The sequence below is a fragment of the Bos indicus genome, chromosome 24 (assembly GCF_029378745.1).
Source record: "Bos indicus isolate NIAB-ARS_2022 breed Sahiwal x Tharparkar chromosome 24, NIAB-ARS_B.indTharparkar_mat_pri_1.0, whole genome shotgun sequence".
Classification (NCBI taxonomy): domain Eukaryota; kingdom Metazoa; phylum Chordata; class Mammalia; order Artiodactyla; family Bovidae; genus Bos; species Bos indicus.
The window spans coordinates 39823892-39836787 of NC_091783.1; the positions used below are offsets into that span (position 1 = coordinate 39823892).

Sequence of the window (12896 nt, forward strand, 5' to 3'; positions counted from 1 at the left end):
CCAGATGAATTTAGACTGAGCTCAGTTTTCTGCAACTAAAATGTGGAAAACAAAGATTCTTCTAGACTACATTATCAAAATAATTCCTTAATGATGATAACTCATTTATACAAGGCTTAAGGCTTAATTATGAATAATTGGCTTTCAGTGTCACTATTATATCAGTTAATCAATTCACCTATGTGATATTAAGCTTTAAAACACCTACAGTGACATGAGAAAAACAGCACTGAGATAGACTTCAGACTAAGTCTTTAAAAAGCAACAACATGAACAGCAAGATACGCACAACATGGTACTTCCAGGGGACGACCTGTGACATCACACCGGGCAATGGGGTGAAGGTCAGGGCTATCTGCATCCACCCAGCAGTAGTATCTGTGGTCCCAGCCATCAAAATGAACCTGTCAGAAATTAGTCCTTGGTCATCAGTATACCACTATGCCTGTGTCAAAATACGAGAAAACAGACCTCTGAAGTTGAGATTAAAATTGTTATAATCTCACATTCAGCTGAAACAATACTGAAAATGTGCTATGAAACAGCTTTCTGATCTAGCCACCAAAGGCGGTTGCACCAGTTTCTCCAAGAAATTAAAGAAGTTGTCACATTAAAAAAAAAAAAAATTGTCAAGAATTGAATAGAACTTGAAAGGGTAGGACCCATCTGTTTTCCCAACTAGAAATTCTATGATGTTTTTCAAAGAATACTTCCTGTCCTGCAGCCACTGCAAGAACAAGGCCGGCACGCTCAACAGTGAGAGTCATCATCTGACACCAGAATAAACCTTAAGCTGACAGGAAATGCATGGAGCAAAAGGAAGCAATAAATCTCGATATCCTGACAAACGAAGAGAGATGGAGCCATTGGACCCAAAGAGGCAAGGAGAGCAAAACAATATGTGCGGTGAGGTAGACGGATTAAGAGTGATCCTAATAAAGAGTGATTCTAACAGCTATGAAGGACAACTCTGGAAAGTAGTCAGGCTGTGCTGAGGAGAAAAGATCGCCATTCATTCAGAGCTGAGGATGCAGCTGGAGATGGGAGGACAAAGACCGGGGAGGACAGAGCTCTGAGAAGGGGATCCCCGAGTCTACCGGGTTACTCACAGGACTTTGGCCAATGGCTGGACTGCACGTGTGTGAGGTGAGACTTGGTGGAGAGCAGCTGATACACAGCTGAAAACAAGACAAAGATAGGGTTCAGATAGTAAAGAATCTCCAGCAACGCAAGAGACCCGGGTTTGATCCCTGGGTTGGGAAGATCCCCTGGAGGAGGGCATGACAACCCACTCCAGTATTCTTGCCTGAAGAATTCCACGGACAGAGGAGCCTGGTGGGCTGCAGTCCACGGGGTCACAAAGAGTCAGATGCGACTGAGCGACTTTCACTCAAACTGGAGGACACAAACCGCTGGAGAACAGAGAGACCAGAGTGGAGGGACCTTAGTAACACCTTGAGGATTTGACTGAGGCACCAAAAAGGCACATGCCAGAACCACATCCTAGATAACGGCTACTCCAGACCAGTTCTAAAAAAAGCTACAATAAAGCCTCAACAAGATGAAGAAGAACCACCAGTAATCAACTGTCTGATAAAATAAACTATTCTTTTTAAAGGGAGACAAATACTCCCAACTCTATACACTGTATCATTTATTATGTTCAACACAGAATAGAATTTTATTAGATATGCAAATACATAGATGAATATGAGCCAGACTTAATTTTTAAAAAGTCCTTCTCTTTTAAATTTTGTAATGCAATAGTTTGCATTTCAAAAGCAAGGAAACCACGTCTAAACACAAACCAGGCAAGCCAAGCGCGCCCAGATCCAGTGTGCAGGAGAGCTAAGTCTTTCTAGTTCAGCTATAGCTATTGGACCAAACCTGGGAATCCTATGTGGAATTCAGGTCTAAAACTGAAAAAGTAAAAGAAAATATCTTTTAAAATGTTTTGAAAGCAGATAGACATGATTTCTTATGTTCTCTATTCAACATTTTCCCCTTACGTTTACATTAAGAAATATTAAATTACTCTTTCCAAGGCTGTATATAATTACTGATGATGAAAACAGTGGAAATTTACAACAGCCCTTTCTAATCCAGTGATATGAGGCCCCCTCCCTACAAGGGCTATCTAAACTTGGAATTTATAACCAAATTCCGTATCCATATACGTCTTTATGAAAGATATTTTCATATCTTTGGATCTTCATAACTTGGGAGGAAAATCCAATTTTAAGACTTCTAACCAGATTTTCATGTTACTAAAGAAGAGTGGCAGTTTAAGAATATTTACAAAGAGTCCTTTTGTAAAGCGAAGAATCATTCTGAAAACCAAATCATCTCCAGCACTGTATTTCATGCTTTTATGATTTTTCACATATTTGGGTTTGCATAAAGCTGAGTAAATATATAGACCCTTCTAGCCCAGATTTTGATGAACTGGAAAACAAAAGTCAGAAAATGAAATTGGCCGCTGTCTCAAGCTCCTATCCTTGAACAGACAGTGAAGCTTCCTGATGGTATTACCTCTATACGCACTAGTTATTAATGGTCAGTAAAATAACTGAGACACTTAAGAACTATATCAGCACATAAATAACCAGGACAAATCCTTCAGGCAACTCCAAAGCTGGCGATTGTCTGGACTTGCACCGTCTTTCTTGCTTTGCCTCATCATTTGCCATCCAATTCCAGTCCCCACATCGGGGACTTCCTCTGGACCTTGGCGCTCTGTCCCTGCCTCAGTCGTCTGGCTGCCTCCAAGGTTCCTGGCACCTTGGCTCACACATCACCTCACCTCGAAAACCATCAGCTGAGTAAGACGTATGACGGTAATTATCATCCCTCTTCCTTTGGGCAGTTGGATAATAAGCAGTTATTTATTGGGGAACAGTGGAGCTCAATTTAATGCTCAATCAGAATAATTTTATTAGCCTAAGTAACTATTATGCTTTTTGCTCCTGCTATATGGTTTTTAAATTTTAATTTCCATTTCAACAGGCTTATTGGATATGTGTATTTTATTGTCAGAGGCCTCAAATCTATTTCGAAGGCTTGTGGTGAATGAATTATAAGCACCTATGTGTATGACGTGAGCTTTATTTAGAAACAGGCTCTACTGTACCTGAATCCATGTAGCTTTAAATGAATATGGTTTCAGTTAATGAGACTTGGCCTTGAATTTCATTCTAGAAAGAAGAACTGAGTTTTCATACATTATCCCAATACCCACTAGTCATAACTATTCATGCTAATGAGACCACAGTGAATCTGACTTCCAAAGATGCAGGGCTCTGCTGGGGGCCAGACGGGAGAAGCAGGAAGAGGACAGAGGCCAGACACCTGTTCACGGCAGGACTGGGACACTTGTGTTGCATTTTCACAAAACACCCCACAGTGTAAGAACAGGCATGCGTGGTAAGGCGAGGTGAGTCCTTTTGTTGTGAACTTTTGCATTCCAGGCATAGCTGTTATACACACACACACACACACATTCTCATTTAATGACCACTATACATTGTTTTCATAGATGATGGAAAAGAACCTTTTAAGAGGTTTGCAGGGATCAGACAGCCAGTAAATGGCAAAGCCAGACTGAAGCTGAGAAGAGTTTACTGAGAGAACCTTCCAGAAATAAAAATTGTGAGGTTATCTGGGAGCACTCGACCTAAGAACCTACTGTAGCAGAGGGAAATTCCGTTTTTAAAATAAAAAGGGCATTTGCTACCATTTGCAGTGACATGGATGGACATAGTACACAGTGTCATACAGAGAGAAATAAGGCAGAAGGAGAAAGACAAACATCGTATAACGTTGCTTATATGTGAAATCTTAAAAAATGGTATAGATGAATTTATTTGCAAAGCAGAAATAAAGTCACAGACGTAGAGAACAAGTTCTTATAGACACCAAGGGCAAATTCTTGTAAACACCAAGGGCAGAATTGAATCTCCCATGAATTGGGAGACTGAGATTGACATATATTACTGAACACTGTGTATAAGACAGAAAACTAATGAGGACCTACTGTATAGCACAGGGAACTCTACTCAGTGCTCCGTGGTGACCTAAGTGGGAAGGAAATTCAAACAGAGGGGATATACATATACGTATAGCTCATTCACTTTGCTGTATAGCAGAAAATAACACAGCTTTGTAAAGCAACTAAACCCCAACAAAAATTAATAAGAATATAAAATGGTGTTTTCATAATGAAAACAAAGCAACATGGGATAACTAACACAGGACTGCCATCCAGAACTACCACAGTTTTGCACATTAAACATTAATTCCATGTTGAGTTGATCTGCTTACTATACACTATCTGTGTCTATCCAGGCAAGAACTGATGTCGAGGGACCATGAAGGAAAAGAATTAGAACAAAAGAGTTGATATACTTTAAAAAACTACCCTTGTCATGTAATAGCTCCATTTGATACAAGAAGCTACTGAGATACACAGCGGGCAGGAAATGTGCATTTCCAAGCAACTGATGGGGATTTGAAAACCTCGACTCTCCAGAGCTACTGCTCAGTAGCTGGAACCATCAGCCCCTACTTTCCTTTCTTCCCTCCCACTCCGGGAAATCATCTCCGTTCCCTTCCCCCGCTAACCTCCTCCTTTGCAAATACAGCTCCCTCACCTCCTACCTAGTCTGTTCCTATAATAAGGATTATGGAAAACAACTTATCATTAAATTTAAAAATCAATAGTTTCACCATAGCCAATCTAAAATTCTTTCATTTGTCAAGGTCACCGCCCAATTCATCGTATTTCTTGGGCAGTGGTTTTCAAAACTTAGTAATAAGCAAAGTACCAACTGTCCCCTTCCCCCATCAGGACTTGAATTTGGGACTGGAGGAGTGGACATCAGGAATAATACCTGGAAATCACATTTTCTTAAACTACATGTCCTAGATTACTCTGAAGATGGTTTCTGGATAAAAACTTTGAAATGCCTCTTCAGGGGGATACCATGGAACAGTTGTTTATCAACTGAATTTGCCATCAAACTCAGAGGTATAGCCAAAACAATCAAAATAATGTAATTTTTTTAAGGCCATAGACTTTTGTTTAATTTTGTAATTTTAATTTTGTAATTTTTTTAATTTTGTAAAATTTTGTCTTACAAAATTTTAATTTTGTAAGACAATGAGTCCAAGAGAAACCTGGTGGAGGGCCTAATGCAGAGGACATTCAACTCTCAATGTCTCCATTGCTGATAAATATGTCTACATAAGTTTCCACTTCTCTATTTCTACAGTTACTGCTATAACAAATACAATTAGATTATCCCATAAGATAAATTTCTGCCATAGGATTCTTGCAAGAAATAAAAATGCCAAATTTCTAACAGCATCCCCAGGGCTTTAGTCTTTGTTAACAGATCTTTAAATATTTCATCAGAGTTGGGCATGAAGCAGCCACACTTGGGGCTCCATGGCCAGATGCGTGGGTGATGTCTTAGGAAGAAAAAGCTCCTTCATAAGTGGTGTGAAGACAAACTCTCTCAAAATGAGTTTATGGTTATAACTAACATAAATATTTTCAAAAGCTCTGCCATTAAGATTTGTAAGCACTGAAGCAGCTCTGGCTGCAGGTTCCCTGCTAACGTTTTGGAGATTTCTGTTGTGATATATTCTGGCTCAGGCTTGCCTGATGGCTCAGTGGTAAAGAACCCGCCTGCCAGTACAGGAGACATGCATTCGGGCCCTGGGTCAGGAAGATGCCCTGGACAAGGAAATGTCTACCTACTCCAGTATTCTTGACTGGTAAATCTCACGGACAGAGGAGCCTGGCAGGCTACAGTCCATGGGGTCACAAAGAGTCAGACATGACTGAGTGACTGAATGAGAACCATCCGCCCTCACAAGTCAGTTAGGCTCTGCCAATGCCCCAGCAGGGTGGGCTTTGGTTAAAGAGCTTCTCCTAAAGGCAGCCCTGTTAAGAAGGACGGAGTACCCTGATACATTTCCAAATGATTCCTCTGCCCCTTCCACTGCCAGACGTGTGATGGGTGTTTTCTCCTAGATTTACAACAGTTGAGCTCCTGGTTAAACTTGGTCTATTGGCAAATCTCATAGCACTCTAAGTGCCACCCACCACAACTTGGTCCCCCGGAGCTTTGAACTCTGAGCCCCCAGTAACTCATCAATTACGGTTCAGGTCCTCCTGCCCAGCCCTGGTTCCCAGGTTGGCTTCTGCTCAGCAACTCTGTTCCAGTAAGCCATGATGCCCAGTGTCCACCTGTCTGTCTCTCCGATCTTGGGGGTAATGAAGTCACCCTGTGCCCTCGCCTCATTTTTGAATCCAAAAAGAGCTGTCAGTTTTCAGTCTGTTCAACTTTTTCCTTGTTGTCAAAAGAGACTGACAACTTCCAAGTTCCTTCCATGTGGAATTTGAATCTGGATGTTTCTTCTAATATTTTTTGTCACCAGTACCAGATAATATTTGGAATATATGTGTTGAAGCATTTTAACACTCTATTTGTTGGATGAATGAACAAACAAGTGGATGTATAGATTCAAGAATGTCCATTCAAGTTATGTAAACAGTACTAAACAAACACATCTAAAGAGCCCATTTAAGTTTAACCAAAACCTTATCCATTTATTCTACAGACATCCCTCTGGGCTACCAACACTTTTTTTCCCTTTGAGTAAGATGATATTGAAATATGTGAAAGTTGCTTGGAATTGTTCTCAGGCATTTATTCTTTGGGATACAAAAGGGGACACATAAGTCTCTAGGTTATGATGACTAACATGTCATGGATTTTTTAAAAATTGTTTTAACTAATATCTCTCTATATTGAGGGGACAGATGGAGGGATGAGCATGTATGGGGGAGGAAGAGTAGGGGAGAGAAGAGGCTCTGTCTACACAGCAAGGATCTCACAGCGTGTCGTGACGGTGCAGAACAAGGCTATGTTTGGAGTCACAGGTAAACACCGTAACGATTAGCTCCAGTAAAGGACAGTGGGGGCCTCTGCAGAGTGCAAAGAGTGGGAGAAGGAGGTCTTGGGACGAGTGTTCAATAACAAAACTAGGAGAGCTACTTTCTGCATGTTGTATATGAGTAGCTTTGATAAAGATACATACAAAGTTTTTAAAGATGGGCTGTTATGAATTTAAAGTTCTCTATAACTTTCTCATATTTCCATGCACCACTCTCTCTGAAACAAGTAATCCATCTGGCTGACTGCAGGAGACTTCTCCTCTTTCCGTGTATAGCCGAGTGGTTAGCTCAACCACAACAATGTGTTCTGAAAATGGATTACCTTTCTGGAGAAAATAAAACATGTTCAAGCCAGTGCATAACTTTCAAGCAATGGAGGAGAATAAATGTTTGAAATGAACATGTTTGCTCATGTTTCCTTATGTATTTGTTCATAAGTCAACATCAGGAATTTAAATTATGTCTGTTGAAAATAACTTAGTTGCCCACGGGGCTCTTGGTACAGGGGAAAAAAAAAGACAAAATTATTCACAAGCTATTTATCCTCTAAAACTCCACAGGTCACACAGCTTAACATAATGTAAAATAAAGTATTATACAAAGATCTAATCATCTCAAGCTAGTTTTCTAGTTTATTTTATATAAAAACCAAAAGAAATCGTCAGTGCCAACCAGAAACTATTTCCAGTGTTTCACTTCATGTGGTCCTGAATATTTATGCCTATCCATTCATTTCTTGCCTTTCTCCCACTTTTCTACCTTGAAAGCCTTGGTTCTGAAATCTGAAATCAGCAACTGCTGGCCTTCATTCAGATAATATACCAGTTCTGCCAACCTCCACACAGATCATCCTTAATAAGTAACTAATTATATTTTACATTATGTTTATGATCATATACAAATATATTTTAATATAATCATACATATGATTATGTGTATACATATGTGGACTTCCCGGGTAGCTCAGCTGGTAAAGAATCTGCCTGCAATGCAGGAGACTCTGGTTCCCCTAGAGAAGGGATACGCTACCCACTCCAGTATTCTTGGGCTTCCCTAGTGGCTCAGATGGTAAAGAATCTGCCTGCAATATAGGAGATCTGGGTTCGATCCCTGGGTCAGGAAGATTCCCCTGCAGAAGGGAATACCAACTTACTCCAATATTCTTGCCTGGAGAATTCCTTGACAGAGGAGCTTGGAGGGCTACAGTCCACAGGGTCGCAAAGAGCTGGACACAACTGAGTGACTAAACTTTCCCTTGTGGCTCAGATGGTAAAGAATCTGCCTGCAATGAAGGAGACCTGGGTCAGATCCCCAAGTCAGGAAGATCCCCTGGAGAAGGGAATGGCAATCCACTCCAGTGTTCACTTGCAATATAATTAATATTGAAATTTTAATGTAAATATTTAATATTTTAACAGATTTACTAGGGATCTTAGTCCCTAATAGATGATCTATAGCCATCTTAGCCGTTTTCTTTTAAAAATATTTTTTTCAATAAAGGGACAACTATGGCATCAGAGTTATCATCAGCTTAAAAACAGGCACAGTGGGAAGAGGCCCATGGAACTGATGACCACCCACGTGCTGTATGGCCCGAATAATGGCCATCCCAGCCAGATCAGCACACCTAACAGGAAGGTCCCTGATTCTCCACTTGATGCTCTGTGGTTCTTAGCCTGGAGCTGCCATGACAGAGAGCACCAGAGGACCAGTAAGGAAGACAGAGGCCCCCAGACAGGACAACTGCAATAAAGATGCATCTGACACAGGCAGCTAGGAGAAGCACCGAGAAACTCGTCACCCTGCTCCAAGTGGGCAGGTGAGCGAAGCCCTCGCCGCCTCAGCAGAGCGGCTGCTCCTCCCAGTGTGGGGCAGGGAAACCCTGTGGTCTGCAGGTCTCGTCCATCAACCTCCAAAGTCAGCGTCCACCAACATGTGTAGTGATGCTGTCTGCTCTGAGCTGGTCTGCAAACATTCTTTAAAATTTCATTTTGTTTTGCTAGCACAGGAAAAGCAGGCTTTGTCTTTGTTTAGGCAGCTGAGAGCAAACCCACCTGAGCTGCGGAAGGGGGTCTAGGCTTAGCGGTGGCTGGTCCAGGGAAGGGAGGCGGGTTTCCGTCCAGCCTCAAAACTCCTGTCACCTCACCTGAAGTGTGGAACCCCGGAACCCGTGTACCCCAGAGATGGGGTAGCTAACGCCTCACCTCCACCAGGTGCTGGATTACCTACTTGTATAATTACCCGGTAAAGCTGAGCTGACCAACCTGCCAGGGTTTTCTCTCTGGTGTTAGGGTTGCCGGGGTCTGAAAGCGGGGCAGAGGGTCCTCTCTGACCCCATAATCCATTTGGGCAGATCCCCCGGGATGAGTCAATCACGCCAAGTCTGACGGTTTGAGGAATAAACACAAACATATGCAAACAGCAAACTCAGAAAAGCCTCACAACATTTCTGCAGCTGAAAAATGGCTGAAATTTATTTTTATTATGAAAACATTATTTTAGGGATAAAATATTTTGTGGCTGAGGCGAAAACAGTCTTAAAATTCCATGCAATTCATCCTCCTTCTCAGTTTAATTTCTGCAGATGCCTACAGCTTATCTGATTGGCCTTATTAGCTATTCCATAAACCCTGGTTTTCCTGTGCTAGAAAAACAAAATGGAATTTTAAAAAACACTTTGCAAACCAACCCAGAACAGACAGAGTCATCATACATGTTGGTGGATGCTGAAGGTCAGCAAACAAGGGGCTGAGGGGGCCGACTTCCCTGCCTGAGGACGGCTCCTCTGTCCTCTGCATTCCTGCCCCACCCCGTCCACAGCATCCTCAGCCTCCCCCAACCCCATGGATCACACATCCCTCTTGTATCTGCATCCCAGTCACACAGAGACTAATGTGTGTTAGTTGTTCAATCTTGGTCTGACTCTTTGTGACCCCATGGACTGTAGCCCACCAGGCTCCTCTGTCCATGGGATTCTTTAGGCAAAACCACTGGAGTGGGAAGCCATTTCCTCCTCCAGGGGATCTTCTTGACCCAGGGATTAAACCTGTGTCTCTTGCATCTCCTACATTGGCAGGTGGATTCTTTACCACTAGCACCACACCTGGGGAGCCCTTATTCTTGAATAAATGTGGTTTCTGGAGCCCAGGGAAATGGAGACTTTGCAGTGAGCCTCAGCAGAAGGGAATCCTGGGTCCAGCACTGCCTTGGCTCACAGGTGGTGACATGAATTATGAAGAGCGATCAGAGCAAAGCACATCTCTGAACTCGCACAGCAACACTTGACTGGGGCCGCTGCAGAGCCTCAGAATGTCTGGCAGGAAGGTGCTGGGCGGGAAGGAGCACAGAGTGGACACCACCCCAGCTGGGGTGCTGCCTCCAAAGCCAGCAAAGGAGGAGTGAAGGGGCGCGAGGGAGCACCACACAAGGGCCAGGCAGCAGGTGTCCTGAGGGTACTACCACGCACCAGGGCAAACTGCTTGTTGATTCCAGAATCCTGGATGCAAGTGAGAAACCATCAGAGTGGAGACCAGCGAAGGAGGAGATACGCACAAGGTAGTCAGTCTGGGGCGTGGGGGTGTGTGTTCCTTGAGGAGGGCCCTGCTGACACACTGATCGGGGGACACGTGGTGCAGGCGGTCAGAGCAGCTTGCCTCGGTGCCTGGGAAGCAGCGAGATGAACCCGGGTTTCTGGAGGAAAAGCTTAAGCCAAGCAAAGTGGGCCACCCCCAAAGCAATGGGGGCCCTTCACGCTGCTAACAGTTTTCAACACTGAAGTTACATTTATTTTGAGAGAAGGAGGTTATTACTACTAGAAAATCACTAGCAGCCATCACTGTGCAGAATCCTAGCCCTTCGTTATCCATTATGTATCCATTACCATCCTTGGCCCCCCTGTTAGTCACGTGCCACTAGTATAATGGCCTCGAAATGGGCTCTGCCTCCCCGACACCGTTATCATTGACATGACTCACTGTGTCAATATTCCAAGGGAGACAGCATCATATATAATGAAATAATGCATGATTTCAGTTATTCAAATATTATATCATTCTTAGCTATGCTCATAGCTACCATGTGGCCTATTAAAAGTCTATTAGGAACATAGAAGCACCAATTAAAGTCCAATGTCCCGTGTGGTGTTATAGTTCCTCTTTTATGGGGGATTATGTAGAGGAGATCCAGTTAATGCCAGGGGTTAATGCACATTTGTTTTGATAAGGAATGAGTCGTAAGTGATCCTTAGTAATAGTAATTTACTGCCAGTAAACAACCTATCAGTGCATTTTTATTTACAACCCTCATTCATCTATTCAGCAAGTATTTATTTGGTTCCTGTGAGATGCCAGGGGCTGGGGCTGCTCTACAGGCATAAGAACATCAAGAGTTCTTGGGAAACCAAAAGAGAAAAGAGCTTCCTCCACAGCTCAGACAGTGAAGAATCCACCTGCCAATGCAGGAGACCTGGGTTCAACCCCTGGGTCTGGAAGATCCCCTGGAGGGGGGCATGGCAACCCACTCCAATATTCTTGCCTGGAGAATCCCATGGACAGAGGAGCCTGGTGGGCTACAGTCCATGGGGTCGCAAAGAGTTAGACATGACTGAGAGGCTAACACACATACCAGGAGCTTACATTCCAGTGGCAAAACGTGATAAAGAACTAAACACACGGGTGTGTGATCTAATGTCGGATTAAATTCACACAAGAGGAAAGTGAACGCTCCAATGGAGCTGGGATGTCTCTCCCACCGAGGCAGGCAGAGGCTGCAAGTATGTGTCTAGACCCCGTGTGGGAAGGAGACTGGCCATTGAGGACGGGGTGATTCCTCTTTGCTTTTCTTTGGTCTCCCCGTGAAGGAGAAGTACAGAGGGTTGTGAGGGTATGGGGAGAGGGTGTGAGGGGACAAGACCATGGAGCAGCCTCCTTGGAGGCTGGGAACACGGCCGATGGGGAGGCGGAGGCTAGGATGGGCTCTGGGGCCCCCGAAACCTGCGGACCTGATTGAAGGTAAGCCCTTGGGATGGCTCTTTGTCTTCTCAGGCCACGGGACACAAAGTGGCCTCACTTGGAAGTTTGTAAACAGGCAGCCATTAAAGAAAGGGCAGAAACCCCTTCCCAGAGGAGAGAGGAGCTGCAGAAGGGTAATAGAAACGGCAGAAGAGGAAGCGATGGCCGGGGACGAGGCTCCTGTGGGGGACAAGACAACAGCCTCTGTTTCCCTGGTGGTTCTTGATTAAAAGCCTCCACCTTTGGCACATTCACATAAAATTGAGCCCAATTCCATTTATTAGGGGAAAAAAAACAAATCTACTGACTTCACAAAGCAAATCTTTGTTTAAAAAACACGAAAATGGAATTCTTTGATTTCCCTGATTCTATCCTGCATGTTACCACATGACCTCTCGCCTTCCTGCAGCAGAGTTCCATGACTGTGAGACCCAGATGCACCGTTCATCCAAGCAGAAGGGCTCTGCCAGGTGCTAAGGGTCGTGAAATGACCCCGCATGGGTCCTGAGTATGGCCAGTTCCCCAAGAAATGAACGCACATTGCCAGGGGCATGAGAAAGGGCAGTACATGACCATTCCTGAGAGGTGGAGACTGCAGCATCACCGTCACTCCAAAGAGAACTGTGGAAACCAAGTCCAGAGTCATCTACCTGATCCTTGCAGTTTTCTAAACCACACAGCTGTCTTTCAAGTTATAAAGGATGGGAAGAGACAGTGAGCTGAGAATGGAGCATGCAGGACCTAGTCAGATATACTGAGAGTTGTTGGAAAGACTCTGATGCTGGGAAAGATTGAAGGCAGGAGGAGAAGGGGACAACAGAGGATGAGATGGTCGGATGGCATCAGCTAATCAATGCACATGAGTTTAAGCAGACTTTGGGAGATGGTGAAGGACAGGGAAGCCTAGTGTGCTGCAGTCCATG

General features: G+C 43.7%; 1 protein-coding gene across 1 annotated transcript in view; it reads right to left on the reverse strand.

Annotated features, from left to right (window-relative positions):
• The window catches only part of L3MBTL4 (L3MBTL histone methyl-lysine binding protein 4), a 155397-nt gene that overhangs the window by 90702 nt on the left and 51799 nt on the right, over positions 1–12896 (reverse strand). Inside the window, 1 exon segment of the mRNA XM_070778597.1 lies at positions 267–404. Coding sequence (XP_070634698.1) covers positions 267–404 — 138 coding nt within the window.